General features: G+C 38.5%; 1 protein-coding gene across 2 annotated transcripts in view; it reads left to right on the top strand.

The window, feature by feature from the left end:
* Nucleotides 1-19,840, top strand: part of LOC123514819 (chitinase-3-like protein 1) — a 103,153-nt gene that overhangs the window by 78,605 nt on the left and 4,708 nt on the right. For both annotated transcript variants that reach the window (XM_045273036.1, XM_045273035.1), the window contains exon 11: nucleotides 15,611-15,740. In XM_045273036.1, the coding sequence (XP_045128971.1) occupies nucleotides 15,611-15,736 (126 nt within the window). In that variant the 3' untranslated portion in view covers nucleotides 15,737-15,740. The remainder of the gene's footprint in view (nucleotides 1-15,610; nucleotides 15,741-19,840) is intronic.

Here is a 19,840-nt window from a genome sequence, read left to right as displayed (position 1 = left end):
CTCTGATTTCATTCACTAAATACTGTGGTATGTCATGTCACAAAGTAGAAGTCAATATGACAAAATGCTAGAATTAACAAAGCTGTAATTGTTTTGATATCATCTTAATATCCTCCATACACCATTAAACCTAGATAAAGAGTAGATGTGATAATATGGTATCATCTGGTGCGCCCATTTCTTCCGCAGTGAAAGTATGTATCAGTGAATCATTATGTCCTGCCACTCGACAGGTCCACCTGGTGAGACAAAGTATTCTCTGAGTGTCACAAACTGACATGGCTTCTGCTGTAGACCTAGTACTTCTTGTTGGTGACGGGCTCCTAGATTATTCTGTGGTTATCCTAAAAGAAAAAATAATAATAATAATGAAATAAAAAATAAAACTTCTGATTATTGACCAAATCTGGTAACAAATGTTCAAAGCTCCCATATTGAGATCTTCTAGAATTAGTTGCATGCACCCATATTCATTGCAGAAACCTATGCCTATGCATCCTCAGCCACTGCAACACTGCTATTTCTGCAAAAGCTAATACGTCCATACTTCCTGAATGCTGCCTTGGTGCTGAATCATTTGAATGATGTGAATGAAATGTTTTGACTCATTCGGTTGGAACTATGCAGATTCAAAATGATTCAATTCAAATGAGTCTTCATGAATTTAATCAATTTGATTCGCTTGGTGTAAATGCACCTTTATAATTCTTTTTTGGCTTCTATGGGCAAGGCTTTGTCTTCCATGTGAGTTAGGAAGCTGAAGATTTGTCTGTGGCAGACAAAATGGCTATTATACAGTACCATCATGAGAGAGGTGTGAGCTGTCTGTGTGTGTGTGTGTGTGTGTGTGTGTATTTACCTAGGCCTTTCTCAAGTCCAGGTAGATAGCATCCATCCATCCCTCTCTATGTTGTAGTATGTCAGTCACTCTTGAATTAAAACATAATAGATTGGATACACACGATCTTCCTTTTCTGAAACCAAACTGCCTTTCACTTAGAATGTTTTCACTTTCTAGATACTCACTCCACTTAGCTTTAATTACTTCTTCACATACCTTGCACAATATACTAGTCAACGATACTGGTCTATAATTTAGCGGTTCCATTCTACTACCATTCTTATATATAGGCACAATGTCAGCTCTTTTCCACTCTTTCGGGACTAATCCTGTTCGTATGGAGGTTTCCACAATATCAAATATGGGGTTCAACAATTGATCCTTACATTCATTTAGCAACCTCCCAGATATGCCATCAGGCCCCATTGATTTATTAATATCCAGATTGCTTATAATTTTCCTTACATCTTCCTTAGTAACCATGATGTCCTGCATTTGCTTTATTTCCGTAGGCCTTCCTCCCATAAAATGCTCCTCCTTTGTAAACACTTTGCAAAAGTTGTCGTTCAAAATTTCAGCTATATCTCCAGCATCTTCATATACTTCTTCCCGTTTTTACCTTTTCTATTGCCTCCCTTTTATTTAGTTTTCCATTTATGAATTTGTAAAACATTTTGGGTCACTATCACAGTTTTCCACCACCCTCTGTTCATATTCCTTCTGTGCTGTTCTCCTTACTTCAACATATCTATTCCTTGCTGTTTTGTAGACTTCTCTTGATAATACATCACTGTTTTTCTTAAGTTTCTTCCATGCCTTTTCTTTGTTCTTTTTTGCTTCTTCACAATTTCTATTAAACCACTGTTTATTATTTAAAGTCCTCTTTCTGTGATATGGCACAAACTTTTCACAGCAGAGTTATACAAATCCATAAATTTATCGTATTTCAATTGCATATCCCTTTCCTGGTATACCACGGACCAGTCAATTTCATTAAAGAACTCCCTTATATGGTTATAATTTGCCCTAGTATAATTTAATTTTTCCTCCCTGTGTTCCACAATCTTATTCGTGCTTAATTCTGTATCCAGCTCAAAGCTTAGGACATCATGATCGCTTTTCCCCAAGGGACATTCATGTTCAATTTCCTCTTTTAGAGATTCCCTGGTAAATACCAAATCCAACCTTGCTGCAACATCTTGTCCCCTGCACCTTGTTGGTGATCTCACCCACTGTGTCATCAAGTTATTTGTTGCTACCTTTAACAATTCTTCTGCCCACTCACCACCATTCACCACTTCGTAGTCTTCCCACACTATTTCTTTGCAATTAAAGTCTCCAACTATCATCACTCTATCCTTTCTGATGAGTTCTTGCTTCATTCTGTCTAGAGTATTTCTCATCACCATTTGGTACTGTTCATATTCCCAAGCACTGGTTCTGGGTGGTATGTATACTGTTATAATATTAATGTCCCTCTTGCCATCTGTTATAAGCATACTTATCACTTCCTCATTTCTCTTACTATAGTTCACCTCCTTCACTATCAGATCTTCCTTAGTAAGAACCATTATACCACCACCTCCTTTATTTTTCTATCATTTCTCCATACTTTGTAGTGTTTTACAACAAACCAGTCTAGCTTTATTTCGGCCTTAGCTTTGTTTCCACTACACACATTATGTCCGGTTCGTTATTTCTTAGGTAATCCATACATTCTAGCCTCTTAGACAGAAATCCATCTATGTTCGTGTAAGTCACTTTTATTCCATTCCTAGTCTCATTCTTCCATGTAATGCCTATTCCGTCTGTTTTATCCACCACTTCTTTAGCCTCCCATTTCTCATCCTCCAAAAAAACTTGGTCTTTTCCTCCTCTGTTCTTTCGTCATTCCTCTCCTTCACTTCAGTTACAAGCTCCTTCATTTTCATTCGCTCATCTTGTGACATATTTCTTCTTATGTAAATTGTTTTGGTTTCCTCAGAGTCCTTAAGTTTCCAAGCCCTCCTCAACAAGGCCTCCGCTGCCACCTGAGACTTTAATTTCAATTTTAATGGTCTATTCTTGCCTTCCTCAAAAGCTCCCAATCTCACACTTTCTTCTACCTCAGCATATAGGTCCTCTTCTTCCACAGAGATCTTGTTCAGTAAAGACTTAATCCTGTCATTTTCCTTATCCCTCCTGTCCTGCCAGTTCCTGTTAGTTTCCTCCTCAATCCTATTATGATCACACATTTTTCTTTTCAGCAATATCTCTCACCACATACTCATTTTCCTTTAGTGCCTTTACCATTTCCTCTGCGTAATCCCTTTATTTTCCTCTTCCTGCTTTTTACTATCTCCTAAACGACCTTTGTACCTCCTGATGTTCATGGTTCACTTCTTTCATCCTGGTATCAATTAGATTAAGGCATTCCTCCTTCCTCAAGTCCCCTTCGGATATTTTTATCTCCATTTCCATGAGTTTAGCCTTCATCTCTTCACATTGTTTCCTTAGTTGTTGGTTTTCTTTCTCCATCTCTACTTTTTCCTTCAATAGCTCTTTATTCGCTAACGTTAACAAATAGATCTCTTTTTTGAACGAATCATTCTCGGCTAGAACTCTATCCAGTTTTTCTTCTATGGACAAAATGTTTAGGAACTTACTTTCCAGTGCCTGGATTCTTGCATCCATATCAAGTTTCTCCAGTCCTTTTGGCGTAGTAATAAAACCTTCAAAGTCTCTTGTTTGTCTAGACGCCATTTTGTTATCGTCAGCTGATTACGGCCAAAACAATCACCGCCCACACTCCTCTCAGGGATCACTCTCCATATCCTCACTTTCAACACTAAGCGACAGTAGGACATTAACAGGACACTAACTTAGAGTTACCGGGCCCTGTAACACCATAGGTATTTTCCTTCTTCCCGTCCGCAGCGAGACGAGCCGTCCTCTCTCAGCGGCGGTGTGTGTGTGTGTGTGTGTACCTAATTGTATTTACCTAATTGTAACATACGGGAGCTATGCTCGTGTTGTCCCGTCTCCATATCTATTAATGTCCAGCTTTTCTTAAAATCATGAATATTCCTTGCGTTGACCACTTCCACGTCTAAACTATTCCATGCTTCCACCCTTCTATGAGGGAAGCTAGTGTGTGTGTGTGTGTGTGTGTGTGTGTGTGTGTCTATTTATCCAGTTTTTCTTTAAAGTTATGCACATTATGTACTGTAACAACTTCATCACTCAATGCATTCCACTTTTCCACCATTCTATGTGGAAAACTGTATTTTTCAATACCCTTCACACACTGCCTCATCCTAATCTTCTTTACATGTCCTCTTGTCCTTCTAGCTTCTTCTGTCACCAGCATCAGGTCTTCCTTGTCTGTTTTTTCAATGCCACTTACTATTTTATACATTGTTATTAGGTCTCCTCATTCTCTTCTATCTTGTAAGGTTAGCAGTCCCATTTCCTTCAGCCTTTCTTAATGTTAGGTCCTTTAGTTCCAGCACTACCTTTGTAGCAATCTTCTGAATCCGTTCTAATCTTCTTATATTTTTTTTAGAGCTTGGAGACCACACCACAGCTGCATATTCTAGCTTTGGACGTATCATGCTCGTGATAATTTTTTTCATCATATCTTTGTCCATGAATTGAAATGCCACTCTTATAATAGTCAACATTTTATATGCTAATCCAAATATCTTACTTGTGTGTTTTTTAGGGTTCAAATTTTCCTGTATAATCACCCGAGATTTTTTCCTCTTTAGTCTTCATTATTTGTTCCTCTCCCATTAGATAGTTCCATACCAGTCTTCTCTTACATTTTCCTAGTTCTATTATGTGACATTTCTTAGCATTGAACTCCAATTTTTACTGTTTTACTCCACTTGTAGAATTTGTTTACATCTTCCTGTAACAATCCTGCCAGGTTTTGATTACTCTTAGCAGTTTTGCATCATCAGCAAACAAATTAATATAACTGTTTACCCCTTTGTGAATGTCGTTTACATAAATCTGGAACATATTGGGGGCTAACACTGACCCTTGTGGCACTCCACTTGTTTCGTTACCCCAAGATGAGTATGCATCTCTGATCACTGTTCTCATCTCCCTGTCCTTTAAATAATCCCTTATCCAGTCTAACAAAGTTCCTCGCAGCCCTCCTATGTTTTCTAGTTTCCAAAGTAGTCTTCCACGAGGGACTTTATCAAAAGCGTTTTTGATGTTCAGGTATGCTGTGTCCACCCATCCATCTCTACTTTCCATTCCTTCTGTTACTCTTCAGTAAAAACTTAATAAATTCGACACACATGACTGTCCTGTCCTCAACCCAAATTGTCTGTCCTATATAACTTCTTCCTTATTTCTCGCCACCTGGCCATGTACTGTGTAGCGTGTGAGTCAGGCTATGACATAACCACATGAGACATTTAAAATCTTCTTTAATATTTAATTCTCTCTACACCATCTTTATTTATGAAGGTTTTGGAGAGAGAATTCTAATAGCAAAATTTTAATTTTTTAACTTTTTTCTGTTTTCACTGTATGTATGATCTGCTAGAAGGCGTTCTAATAGCTCAGAGCTTTTTTCTTTCACAACTCCTCGAATCCTGAACTTTTTTTTTCTGTGTGTGTGTGTGTGTGTGTATTTACCTAGTTGTAGTTTTACAGGGCCTGGGCTTTATGCTCGTGTGGTCCCTCTCCATATCTACACTTATCCAATTTTTCTTTAAAACTATGCACACTCTTTGCTGACACTACTTCCTCACTCAAACTGTTCCAAGTCTCAACACATCTTTGCGGAAAACTAAATTTTTTAACATCTCTCAGACATCGTCCCTTCCTTAGTTTCTTACTATGCGATCTTGTGCTTCTAAAGTCATATTCTTCTCTCAGGATCAGTTTCTCATTATCCACTTCATCCATTCCATTAATCAATTTATAAACTTGTATCAGATCCCCTCTCTCTCTTCTCTGCTCCAAGGTTGGTAGATCCATTGCCTTTAGTCTCTCCTCATATGCCATCCCTTTAAATTCTGGAACCATTCTTGTAGCCATTTTTTGTAGTCTCTAATTTTCTTATGTGTTTCTTTTTTGTAAGTCCACACAACTCCTGCATATTCCAATCTAGGTCTTATTTTAGTACTTATCAATTTCTTCATCATTTCCTTGTCCATATAGTGAAATGCTACTCCAATATTCCTTAGCAAATTATATGTCTCTCTGAAAATTCTATTTTCTTCCATTGTTACTCCCAAGTCCTTTTCCTTTTTTACTTTTTCTAGTTCTACTCCATCTCCCATCTTATAGATTCCCACTGGTCGTCTTTCATTTTTTCCTTTTCCTTGTGTGTGTATTCACTTTCACTGTTTATCTGCTCAGTCTCTGAGTTCTCTTACACACTCAGAGCTCATTATTTCCATCTTATCCTGAGACCACACACACCACACACCCAACAAGGTCACAACTCCTCGATTTACATCTCCCACTGCTTGAACACTCTTATCTCACCAATCAACCCATCTCTGTGTGTGTGTGTGTGTGTGTGTGTGTGTGTGTGTGTGTGTGTGTGTATTTACCTAATTGTATTTACCTAATTGTAACATACGGAAAAGAGCTATGCTCGTGTGTCCCGTCTCCATATCTACTAATGTCCAGCTTTTTCTTAAAATCATGAATATTCCTTGCTGACCACTTCCACGTCTAAACTATTCCATGCTTCCACCCTTCTATGAGGAAGCTATATTTTTCACATCTCTCCTATAAGTGGCCATTTTAGTTTTTTCCCATGCCCTCTCGACATTCTTTCATTCCACATACACAGATCTTCCCTATCCATTTTTCCATGCCAATCATCACTCTGTATATTGCTATCAGGTCTCCCTTTCTCTTCTGTTTTCCAGGGTCGGAAGTTGCATTCTGTTCAGTCTGTCTTCATAAGTCAAATCTCTTAAGTCAGGCACCATTTTGTTGCAGCCCTCTGTACTTTCTCTAGTTTCCTTATGTGTTTCTTTAAGTTCGAGCCCACTGTATTGTTGCATATTCAAGCCTCGGTCTTATCATTGCAGTAATTATTTTCTTCATCATTTCTTCATCTAAATATACGAACGCCACTCTTATGTTCCTCAATAAGTTCAATACTTCTCCAATTATTTTGTTTATATGTCTCTCTGGCGATAGGTCATTGGTAATTGTCACCCCAAGGTCTTTTTCTTCATGACTGGTTTTATGTCTTCATTTCCTATCTTGTACATACTCCTGATTCTTCTTTCACTCTTGCCAAACTCTATTTTCTTGCATTTTGTCGTGTTGAACTCCATTTGCCATGTACAGCTCCATTTCCATATTCTGTCCAAGTCTTCCTGGAGTAGTTCGCAATCTTTGTCACATCTCACTTTTCTTAACAATTTTGCATCGTCTGCAAATAGGCTCACATAACTGGACACCCCATCCACCATGTCATTTATGTAGACCGCGAACATTACTGGTGCCAACACTGATCCCTGTGGAACTCCACTCTCCACCAAGCCCCATTCTGATGGTCTGTCCTTAATTATTGTTCTCATTTCTCTTCCTACCAAAAGTCTTCCATCCATTTTAGTAAACTGCCATGCACTCCTCCTACCATTTCAAGTTTCCAGATCAGTCTCCGGTGTGGTACCTTATCAAAGGCCTTTTTTAAATCCAGATATATTCCATCAGCCCAACCATCTCTTTCCTGTATTACATCTATCACCCTCGAATAGTAACATATCAGGTTTGTCGTGCATGAACGCCTTTTCTAAAACCAAATTGACACTCACAAAGTATGTCATTTTTCTCCAAGAAGTCTGTCCATCTATTCTTCACCACCCTCTCACACATCTTAGCTACCACACTTGTAAGTGACACTGGTCTATAGTTCAATGGGTCTCTCTTGTTACCTGATTTATAAATTGGGACAATGTTAGCTCTTTTCCAGTCTTGGGGCACTACACCTTCCCTTAATGAGGCATCAATTACTTCACAAACTTTTTCTGCCAGTTGCTCCTGCATTCTCTTAAAATCCATCCTGATACCCCATCAGGTCCCACAGCTTTTCTCACTTCTAAACTCCCCATCATATTCTTGATCTCCTCCACAGTTACTTGAAACTCCTTCATAATCCCTTTCTGTTCCATTACCAGTGGTTTGTCAAAAGCAGTCTCCTTTGTGAATACCTTCCGAAAGCATCCATTCATAGCCTCTGCCATTTCCTGGGATCTTCACTGCATACTCCATTTACTTCTAAACTTTCAATACTTTCTCTATTTTTGATGTTGTTGTTCACATGTCTGTAAAAAGCCTTGGTTGGTCTTTACATTTATCAATTATATCCTTTTCTTGTTTCTTTCTTTCTTCTCTTCTAATCAACACATATTCATTTCTTGCTCTTTTGTAACTTTCCCACTGCTTAATCCGTCTTTTCCTTCTCCACCTCTTCCATGCATCCTCTTTTCTTGTTCTAGCCTTTTCACATCTATCGTTAAACCAGTCCTGCTTTCCAACTTCTCTATGTTGTCTTATTGGTACAAATTTTTCTCACCTTCTTTGTATATTTTTATAAATTCCTTCCACTTTTCATTTGCTCCTTAGCACTCTTGAATTTCATCCAATTTGTCTCTTGAAAGAATTTCTTTAGGTTTCCAAAATCTGTCTTGGCATAATTCCATCTTCCCACTTTATATTCTTCATTTCTTCTAGATTTCTCTTCATCTATCACCTTGAACTCCAAAACTGCATGATCACTCTTTGCTAAAGGGCACTCCACCCTCATCTCCTCAATGACCATTGGCTCTGTACTAAAGACCAAGTCCAGTCTTGACGATGCTCCCTCTCCTCCAAACCTAGTATCTTCTTTGACCCACTGAGTTAACACATTTTCCATTGCCAGTGTCAATAGTGTATTTCCCCATGTTGTCTCTGATCCTTCCATTGACCAGTCCTCCCAACACACCTCTTTACAATTAAAATCTCCCATCATTATGTGTGTGTGTGTGTGTGTGTGTGTGTGTATTTACCTAATTGTATTTACCTAATTGTAACATACGGGAAAAGAGCTATGCTCGTGTTGTCCCGTCTCCATATCTATTAATGTCCAGCTTTTTCTTAAAATCATGAATATTCCTTGCGTTGACCACTTCCACGTCTAAACTATTCCATGCTTCCACCCTTCTATGAGGGAAGCTATATTTTTCACATCTCTCCTATAAGTGGCCATTTTAGTTTTTCCCATGCCCTCTCGACATTCTTCCATTCCACATACACAGATCTTCCCTATCCATTTTTCCATGCCAATCATCACTCTGTATATTGCTATCAGGTCTCCCCTTTCTCTTCTGTTTTCCAGGGTTGGAAGTTGCATTCTTTTCAGTCTGTCTTCATAAGTCAAATCTCTTAAGTCAGGCACCATTTTGTTGCAGCCCTCTGTACTTTCTCTAGTTTCCTTATGTGTTTCTTTAAGTTCGAGCCCACTGTATTGTTGCATATTCAAGCCTCGGTCTTATCATTGCAGTAATTATTTTCTTCATCATTTCTTCATCTAGATATACGAACGCCACTCTTATGTTCCTCAATAAGTTCAATACTTCTCCAATTATTTTGTTTATATGTCTCTCTGGCGATAGGTCATTGGTAATTGTCACCCCAAGGTCTTTTTCTTCATGACTGGTTTTATGTCTTCATTTCCTATCTTGTACATACTCCTGATTCTTCTTTCACTCTTGCCAAACTCTATTTTCTTGCATTTTGTCGTGTTGAACTCCATTTGCCATGTACAGCTCCATTTCCATATTCTGTCCAAGTCTTCCTGGAGTAGTTCGCAATCTTTGTCACATCTCACTTTTCTTAACAATTTTGCATCGTCTGCAAATAGGCTCACATAACTGGACACCCCATCCACCATGTCATTTATGTAGACTGCGAACATTACTGGTGCCAACACTGATCCCTGTGGAACTCCACTCTCCACCAATCCCCATTCTGATGGTCTGTCCTTAATTATTGTTCTCATTTCTCTTCCTACCAAAAGTCTTCCATCCATTTTAGTAAACTGCCATGCACTCCTCCTACCATTTCAAGTTTCCAGATCAGTCTCTGGTGTGGTACCTTATCAAAGGCCTTTTTTAAATCCAGATATATTCCATCAGCCCAACCATCTCTTTCCTGTATTACATCTATCACCCTCGAATAGTAACATATCAGGTTTGTCGTGCATGAACGCCCTTTCCTAAAACCAAATTGACACTCACAAAGTATGTCATTTTCTCCAAGAAGTCTGTCCATCTAGTCTTCACCACCCTCTCACACATCTTAGCTACCACACTTGTAAGTGACACTGGTCTATAGTTCAATGGGTCTCTCTTGTTACCTGATTTATAGATTGGGACAATGTTAGCTCTTTTCCAGTCTTGGGGCACTACGCCTTCCCTTAATGAGGCATCAATTACTTCACAAACTTTTTCTGCCAATTGCTCCTGCATTCTCTTAAAATCCATCCTGATACCCCATCAGGTCCCACAGCTTTTCTCACTTCTAAACTCCCCATCATGTTCTTGATCTCCTCCACCGTTACTTGAAACTCCTTCATAATCCCTTTCTGTTCCATTACCAGTGGTTTGTCAAAAGCAGTCTCCTTTGTGAATACCTTCCGAAAGCATCCATTCATAGCCTCTGCCATTTCCTGGGATCTTCACTGTATACTCCATTTACTTCTAAACTTTCAATACTTTCTCTATTTTTGATGTTGTTGTTCACATGTCTGTAAAAAAGCCTTGGTTGGTCTTTACATTTATCAATTATATCCTTTTCTTGTTTCTTTCTTTCTTCTCTTCTAATCAACACATATTCATTTCTTGCTCTTTTGTAACTTTCCACTGCTTAATCCGTCTTTTCCTTCTCCACCTCTTCCATGCATCCTCTTTTCTTGTTCTAGCCTTTTCACATCTATCGTTAAACCAGTCCTGCTTTCCAACTTCTCTATGTTGTCTTATTGGTACAAATTTTTTCTCACCTTCTTTGTATATTTTTATAAATTCCTTCCACTTTTCATTTGCTCCCTTAGCACTCTTGAATTTCATCCAATTTGTCTCTTGAAAGAATTTCTTTAGGTTTCCAAAATCTGTCTTGGCATAATTCCATCTTCCCACTTTATATTCTTCATTGTGTGTGTGTGTGTGTGTGTGTGTGTGTGTGTGTGTGTGTGTGTGTGTGTGTGTGTGTGTGTGTGTTTTCACAAATGTTACAAGGCATGTAACTTATCTTTCAAGAGGAGAGGGGAAGGAGGAAGGAGATAGGAGGAGGAAAGGAGATGGGAGGAGGAAAGGAGATGGGGAGGAGGAAGAGAGAGAGAGAGAGAGAGAGAGAGAGAGAGAGAGAGAGAGAGAGAGAGAGAGAGAGAGAGAGAGAGAGAGAGAGAGATGGGAACAGTCTATGCCATTGGGTAATTTTAGACACAAGGCAGGACGCATGTAGCTTATCTTTAGTGATTGGTTGAGACAAGGATGGTGGGAGGAGCACTAGGATTTCAAGGACAGCATACGGCGTGTGTAGTTGGTATCCAACACACTATACGGGACAACTGAACTGAAGAAAGCTCAGAAAAGAAATATGACGTCTATGTAGGCATCACCGTATATGCTACTGGGGCTTCATGACGCCTACATAGGTGTCACCGTATTGAAGGGGTTAACTCTTTTCCCTGTGTTATTCCTGTGGATCCACTAGTGGAAGGATGTGGCTTACTAACACTTGCATTCTCACCAGATTCCTTGTTTTCAGCACTAATAAGACTCATCGTAAGTTTCTAGATGAAAAACTACCAACAAATGCAGAAGAATGTTTTTCTCAAGACTTGAGGATGCACAGTATACTGAATTACTGGTAATACCGTATCAGAACAGTACAGTGACGGTTGCGAGAAGGGAGAGGACAGAGCTTTGTATATGACCAAATGTGTGGTCGTTTGATTACCAGATAAGCCTTTGGTGTTAATGTAAGGTTATAAATGAAAAAATACAGACAGAATGTACAAGAATGTTATTTTGACGACTGCAGCAGCACAACTGGTGGAGGGAGAAGAGGGAGAGGCCAGGGAGCCTTTGTTTACAACCATGTGTGTGGGCGTTCGGCTATCAGGTATTTTTTCGAGTATTAAATCAGATTTTTGCATTTAAGTATTGAAAAGTTTTGACTATTTAGACGTTTGAGTATTGAGTCTCCACTGTACAGATATGAGGTTGTGATCAGAGGAGCTCAATGGAGAAGATAGGGTAACAGCATAAGCAGAAGAATCAAGAATGTTGGGCATATTTTCATGATAGTCAGGAACACAAGGAGGGTGTTGCACCAGTTGCTCTAGGTCATGGAGGAATGTTAAGTTTAAAGCTAGTTCATCAGGATGATCAGTGAAGGGAGAGGAAAGCCAAAACTGGTGGTGAACATTGAAATCTCCAAGGATGGAGATCTCCGAGAAAGGATAGAGGTCAGAATATGCTCCACTTTGAAAGTTAAATAGTCAAAGAATTTACTATAGTCAGAGGAGTTAGGGGAGAGATAGACTGCAAAGATGAATTTAATTAGAGAGTGACTTTTGAGTTTAAGCTAGATGATGGAAAATTCAGAAGATTCAAGAGCGTGGGCATGAGAGTACGTTAAGTCATTGCGCACATCCAGCTTTGGAACAAAAATGAGAATGGAGAAAGTAGGGGAAACAGAGAAGGGCTACTGTCATTTGCCTCAGACAGCTGTGTTTTGGTGAGGAAAAGAAGATGAGGTTTAGTAGAGGAGACATGGTGTTCTACAGATTGAAAATTAGATTGAAGACTGTGAATGTTGCAGAAATTATTGAAGAAAAAGTTGAGGGAGGTGTCAAGACATTTTGGATCACCAACAAGAGAGCAGTGCAACCTTGGGATATTTCTGGTCCCCTCCCCAGAAAGGGACTAGGCCCTAAGATGTTTCTCCTCCCTCAGTTGTCAGGTCTTCCTAAACTATTTCCTTGCAATTAAAGTCACACATCACTGTTATGTTTTTACTCTTAAATTCATCTCTGTAAATATTTTCTGGTATTAAGCATGTTTCCATATTCTTCATTTCCCCATGAGTTTGCTTCTGGTGAGACATTAACAATGGCAAAGTCCTTTTTTCCTTCTTGAATTCTTACTTGTGCTTTCAGCATTTCAGCTCTCCCTTTTCCATAAGTTATTTCATTCCACTGCAGGTCTTTCTTATAAGTAACATCACTCCTCCTTTTTTGTTTCTCTATTCTTCTTCCATATATTGTAGATATTTTCCCCAATATCCAATGCTTCAAGTCCTCCGTACAGTTTTGTCTCAGTTAATCCCACGATGTCAGGCTTGTTTTCTCTTAAACCATCATTCAACTCTATTTTTACATTAAAATACCATTTACAATTGTGTATTTGACTTAATACTCTTCCTCTTCTACAGTGATACTTATTTCCCTTTTGTTCTCCTTCCTTGTATACTACTTCCTCAGTCTCATGTCTTTGACCTTCCAGTAATAGCTCGTCCTCTCCTCTGCTGTTCTGTTTTTTTTCTTTGGCTGTCTTCTATAACTGCCTGAGTTTAGCTCTTTCGTCTTCATTTAGATTGCGTCTCAACCATCTATTTTTATACAATTCTTTCCTTCTCAGCCTCCATGAGCCTTCCCGGATTTTCTCAGTGCCTGCAAGCGATGTTATTCTAATCTTTAACGGACGTGTTTTTCCCTCCTCGTATTTCCCCAGTCTATAGACTTCTTCAGTTTCTTCACTCATTTTCTTTCCTTCCTCTTCATCATCCTTCACCTCCATCACTACTTTCTCAGCCTGCTTTTTCTCATATTCTTCTCTTTTGTGTCTAATTGGCATAACATCTTCCTTTAATTCAAAGATAATAATGCACTTTTCTTTTCCACATATCCCAAACCAAATTTTTTCTTTTTCCTTAATTACCTCTACTACTGTTTTGGCAACCTCCTGTTCCCTTTCTTTGACCGATTCTTCTATAATCTTTTTAAAACTAACTTTTTGCTGATCCTGGTCCATTTTTCAATGATTTTGCTTTTCACTTACTTTCCTCACTTGATCTTCATTGTCTTCCATTTTCTTTTCACTTGCACAAACTTTGTTCTTCAGGTCATCATAGTTTTTCTTCAAAATTTCAGTGTTTGTCTTTATGATATCATTGTCCTTTTTTACAGTTTTTAGCCTAACCATCAGATCATTCATTAGGTGCTCCAGGTTTGTGACCCTTCTCAATAAACTCTCTGGCATTACGGTCATCATACCTGTCCTCCAATCTGAAGCCTGAGAAATCATTTCCAGGTGAGTTCTACCCCACCGCTTCGTGTAAACAAACACTCCTTGCCGTCGTCGTTTCTGGTTCACACTTTGTTCCTTGCTCCTTTTTCCATCTTGTTGACATTTTTACCCTGCCACCTAGATGAGATAGCATTAAACATAGCTCTCACCTTTAGTTTATATTCTAGGTAAAAGATATTCTTGGTGGCTTTTAAGTAATGTCGAAGCGGAGCATGGTGTGGACGTCCGTCTCGATCTTGTGTATGTATGTACATGTGTGCTTAACATGTACAATGTCAGATACGTACGAATTATGTATTATTTTTCATACCATATAGCATCAAATATGTATGTCATACATATTTTATGTATAGTATATTATTTTTCCTGTCACTGGAGTGTGTTTAGTGATTTCTTTGGTGGTGCCCTAGTTCATGGATCCTATGCAATACTGGCTTCCAAATATATTTCATTTATTGCCTTAGCAGGCAGGAATGCCTTGCAGCCATTATTCTGGGCACACTATTTTTATTTTTTGTGGATGTTGGAGATGGTTTTGGAGATTTTGATGTGAAAATTGAAGTGGTTGGTGGTAAAAAATAGTTTGACAGTGTTGTGGATGAGGTAATGTGGGTATACTAACTTCCAGAACCAGAAGTTATTTACTGTCCATTTTGGATAAGGAGGGGGCCACATTAAGGGTGGATGGTAATGAAATCGGTGTTTGATAGTAGTAGTGGGGTCATAGTAAATTTAGTTTACAGCTACTTGATAGGCTGTTGTTTGCACACTATAATTTTACACCGGTAATTTCTGCTTAAAATGATCTGCATGTCGGGTAGGTGTGAAGTTCTGAAAGTAAAAATTCATCAGTGTAAATACTGGAAATGGCAGGATGATTATGAAGCACTTATTATCATATGTGATGAAAACGATACAAATTTATCTTTAAGTGCAGGTAAAGACAAATAGTGTTTGTGAATAGTCAAAATGACAATATGAGACAAAAGCATCTTATATTGTCAATAATATACCAAAAACAAACCTTGAATTCAACAATTATGAACTCTTTATGAACTGCAGTTACGTGAGTGATATGACTATCAAAAAGCTGAAAATGTGTCAATCTCTGACTCTATATACAAGTTTCTACTTAATATGTTGAGATAAAACAATTTACTGATATGTACACGCAAATCCAAGAAAGTCCATGGAAATCGTGACAATTTCACTTCCCAACCTGATAGAAGTAGCCCAAAACACCGATTTCTAAGATGATGGCAAGCTAAAAGACATTGTTTCTAAATTTTTCTTGGTTTTAAGCTGTTTTATGCAAAAAAATCTTCAAATGCTAGGACGGAGAGGAAATGACAAAATACCAAAAATATATTTATATGTAATATAAAACCTATGAGATATTAAGGATGACAATAATTAATTAGTATTCATATATCTCACTTTACAGTACTACTGGTGCTCACAAGGATCTCCAGTTCTGGAGCAGTGCCCTAGTGGGACATTGTGGAGCCAGGACATGGTGCACTGTGTGAACCCCTCAGATGTTGACACATCTACATGCAACATTCCATGACGAGGCAAGTCTATACTTTAACTTTTTTTTATAGTTGTACAGCCATAATATGTAGTGTTATGTTGAGGATGCCATGGATACAAACAAATTTAGTTTGTGTTTAGAGAGGTATCATAGGAGAAAAGTAACCAGTGGCAGTTTGTGGCTATGATTAGTGAGGGTGCTGCTTCAGAAAATGTTCACCCATTTTTTAATATTGTGTTAAAGGAAAACAAAACAAAAAAGAAAATTACTCTTCTGGGTCTTGTCTACTTGACTATCAACTGTGCAAACATTTTTTTTATTATTTCACCAAAAAACATTATTTAAATTTTGCTTGAAATTAGATCCTAAAGATTTTTTTTCCTATTTTGTCAAGCCTTTTAAGTCTTGATCCTTATTCAGTATATGGTTCCATTTAGCGGATGTTTCATCATGTTATTCAATGGTAAATATTTAAACAAAAAGAAAATACAGGCGACCCCTGCTTAACAAAGGTTCACACAATGAAATTTCACTACAACGAACATTTCCTTTTATTACCATCTGATCGTTTAATGAACACCAAACTCGCTTTTACAAAATTTTATCCAGGTAATTTTTTCCAAGTTTGAAAGCCCACTGTATCATGCAAGCCGATAGGCTTTTGAATACACCAGCGCCTCTTGTGGACAAAATGTGCACCACTCACTCCCCCTATTTCAAAACAATAACAGCGTCAGCAGCAGCTCGTCTTCCTTCGCCCAACATGCCACCAAAACGCCCTGTAATGTTGCCTAGCGTTGCTAAGAAGACCAGGAAGTCTCATACTCTCAAAGTGAAGCTGGATATTATTCACAGACATGAGAGAGGCAAGAAAACTAATAGCATTGCTCGTCACCATGGCTTGACTCCATCTACTGTCTCTACTATTTTAAAGTCAGCAGACTCTATTAAGAAAACTGGTGAGACCGTATCTTCCTTGCAAGCTAAAAGAACCACCCAAACTTGTGACTCTGCAATCGATAAAATGGAAAGACTTGTGGAAATGTGGTACATAAGTGCAATCGATAAAATGGAAAGACTTCTGGAAATGTGGTACATAAGTTTTGTATGCGGTACAATGATGCGCCATTTGTTTACATTCCACAGGTTGCCAGCTAGTGTCTTTCCCGCTTCACTCTCCCTCCCTTCATAAATTTAAGATCATCAAGATTATAAAGTTACTTACATACATTAGTGTACATTATAATGACTGAAATTAAAGTGCCTGTATAAATGTTTAACTTCATAATCATAATTTTTACTTTCATCAAACTTTTCGCTGTACTATGATGCACCTTCACTTTGTTTACTCTCAATGGAAGTTTAAGTCAGTTATAACTTGTTATAATTGGTTCGTTTAACGAATGTTTTTTAGGAATGTAACCTGTTTGTTAAGCAGGGGTTGTCTGTATTATTCTAAACACACATAAATTGGAAAATCCCTGTACTTGTTCTCCTGTCCTAGACACACACAGTTTATGAGCTTGTCCACTTTTACATAATTTACATAAGGGCAGTATTAACATGAGCATCCAGCTCAGCCTGTCGACACTAGCTGATTGTTTATTTATAAACAGTAAAAATTAAGAAATAGAAAAAGTACAGAAAAGGACAGTTTTGGCACTTCATTCATGTACTGGATTTAGTTTACAATCCACCAGTTGAATAACCCGGCGACATTGGTTACTCTGCCTTAAAAATTTGTGTCTGGCTCAGACTTAGAGGGGGCTGCAGCCCCTCTAGCTCCCTTAGCTTGTATGCCTGTTACAGTCAGAACAGCCTGGTAAATCACCAAAGTGCAGAAACCAAAATTTTCGTGGCTACTTTGTTAAAAAAAGGTCAATTTGATGAGAAAACTGTACCTGGCCAGACTCTTCCAATTCTGTCTATCGACTTCCACTTTTCCTTCTGGTTGGAAGTTTGCCTACATTCAACCTGTTCCTGAGAAAAGGTGACCGTTCTAGTCCCTCAAACTATCATCCTATAGCTTTATTCTCTTGCTTGTTTTAATGTTTTTGCATCTATCATCAATAGGAAGATTCCTAAGCATCACAATCTTCTATCTGATTACTAGTATGGTTTCCATCAGAGCTGCTCTGTTGGTGATCTGGCTTTTCTTACTGAGTCTTGGTCATCCTTTTTTAGAGATTTCGGTGAAACTTTGCTTTTGCATTAGACATATCAAAAGCTTTTGATAGAGACTGGCACAAAGCTTTGATCTCAAAACTACCCTCCTACGGCTCTTATCTTTCTCTTTGCAACTTTATCTGTTGTATTGCTGTTGTGGTAGATGGTTAATTTTCTCCTAAATCTATTAACAGTGGTGATCCTCAGGGCTCTGTCCTGTCATCCACTCTCTTCGTATTATTCATTAATTATCTTAACCAAACTTCTTGCCTCATCCACTCCTATACTAATTATACCACCCTACACTTTTTCACATTTTTAAGAGACAACCATCGCTTCAGGAAGTCAACAGATCATGCAGGGACACCACAGAATGCCTGACTTCTGGTCTTTCTAAAATTTCTAATTGGGGCAGAGGAACTTAGTGTTCAATGCTTCAAAAACTCAATTCCTCCATCTATCAACTATCTATCATCTATCAACACAACCTTCCAGACAACTATCCCCTCTTCTTCATTGACACTAAACTGTCCTCGTCTTCTACGCTGAATTTCCTTGGCATATCCTTTACTCATAATCTAAACTGGAAACTTTACATCTCATCATTTGCTAAAACAGCTTCTATGAAGTTAGGGGTTCTAAGGCATATCTGCCAGTTTTTCTCACCCCTTGAACTGCTAACTCTGTACAAGGCCCTCATCCACCCATGTATGGAGTACTCTTCACATGTTTGGGGGTTACATTCTCACATTTCTATTTGATAGGGTGGAACCAAAAGCTTTAAGTCTTACCAGCTTCCCTCCTCTGACTGACTGTCTTTAGCCTCTTTTTTTTTAATGCCAGAATGTTGCATCTCTTGCTCTCTTTTACTAATTTCATGCTAGCTGCTCTTCTGATCTTGGTAACTGCATACCTCTCCTCCTCCTGCAACCCTGCTGCACAAGGCTTTCTTCTTCCTCTCATTCCTATCTGTCCAACTCTTTAATGCAAGAGTTAATTAGTATTCTCAGTCATTCATACCTTTCTGTGGTAAACTGGAATTCCCTGCCTTTGTCTGTATTTCCAACTTCATGACTTAACTTTATTTAAGAGGGAGGTTTCAAGACATTTATCTCTCTTTTGGTTAACCCTGTCAGAGCTGTAAGGGGATTGGTGACTGAGTTTTTTGTTGCCCTTGGCTAGTTCTACCCACTTACATAAAAATGTTATTTTTGTGATGTAGTTAGTAGTAACCATAACTTTGTTTACATGTATGAAGATGTTTGGGATTTGATTCAACAGCAACCATTGCCATAGACTTGCCACTAGCCACTCCTCAAAGCTGAACCATGGGCCTTATAAGATTCAGGTACATTTTCTGAGACTTTTGGAAAAAAAGATGGGTCTTAATAAGTCATCAAATATGGTAGTTAGAACACATAAAGGGATTCACTGTAAGAGGATGGTTGAGTGGGAGAGAGGGAAGAAAAGATCGGAATGGAGGGAGAAGTGGTAAAATAATATAATGTCACATGAAACCTTCCTGTTTGAATGTTTTATGCTCTTACTAGCTTCACCTTCAAAGCCATAAGTAAACTGCTTAACACACATTAAATTACAGTGCTCGCCATGGCATTATGGTGGGTGAGCATCCTAGCATAATGGCCTATCATACAGTAGGGTCTTTTTTTGTCATAGCATTATGCTGGGTACCAGCCATTATCATGACGTGACTGCCTCCCACAGTACCACCTCGTTGCCTGCATGGCTGTCATGGTGAGAGGAAGTGTTGCACCATTGTTCTTTCATTCGCACCATCTTTTGTCTGTTTCCCTTGGTTTTTGGGCTATACCTTGGTGACTATGGGTAGAATGAAGTCATTAACACCTGTAACAGTAATAGTTCTGATTATAGGGCTTCACAAAATTGGGCTCCAGACAAGAGAAAACTGACAAATGTTGGTGTGAGTGAGGAATCTGTGAGAAATTAGTTGAG

The sequence above is a fragment of the Portunus trituberculatus genome, chromosome 38 (genome assembly GCF_017591435.1).
Source record: "Portunus trituberculatus isolate SZX2019 chromosome 38, ASM1759143v1, whole genome shotgun sequence".
Classification (NCBI taxonomy): Eukaryota; Metazoa; Arthropoda; class Malacostraca; order Decapoda; family Portunidae; genus Portunus; species Portunus trituberculatus.
The sequence above is the reverse complement of the archived record's forward strand: the minus strand, read 5'-3'. Positions and strand labels throughout refer to the sequence as shown.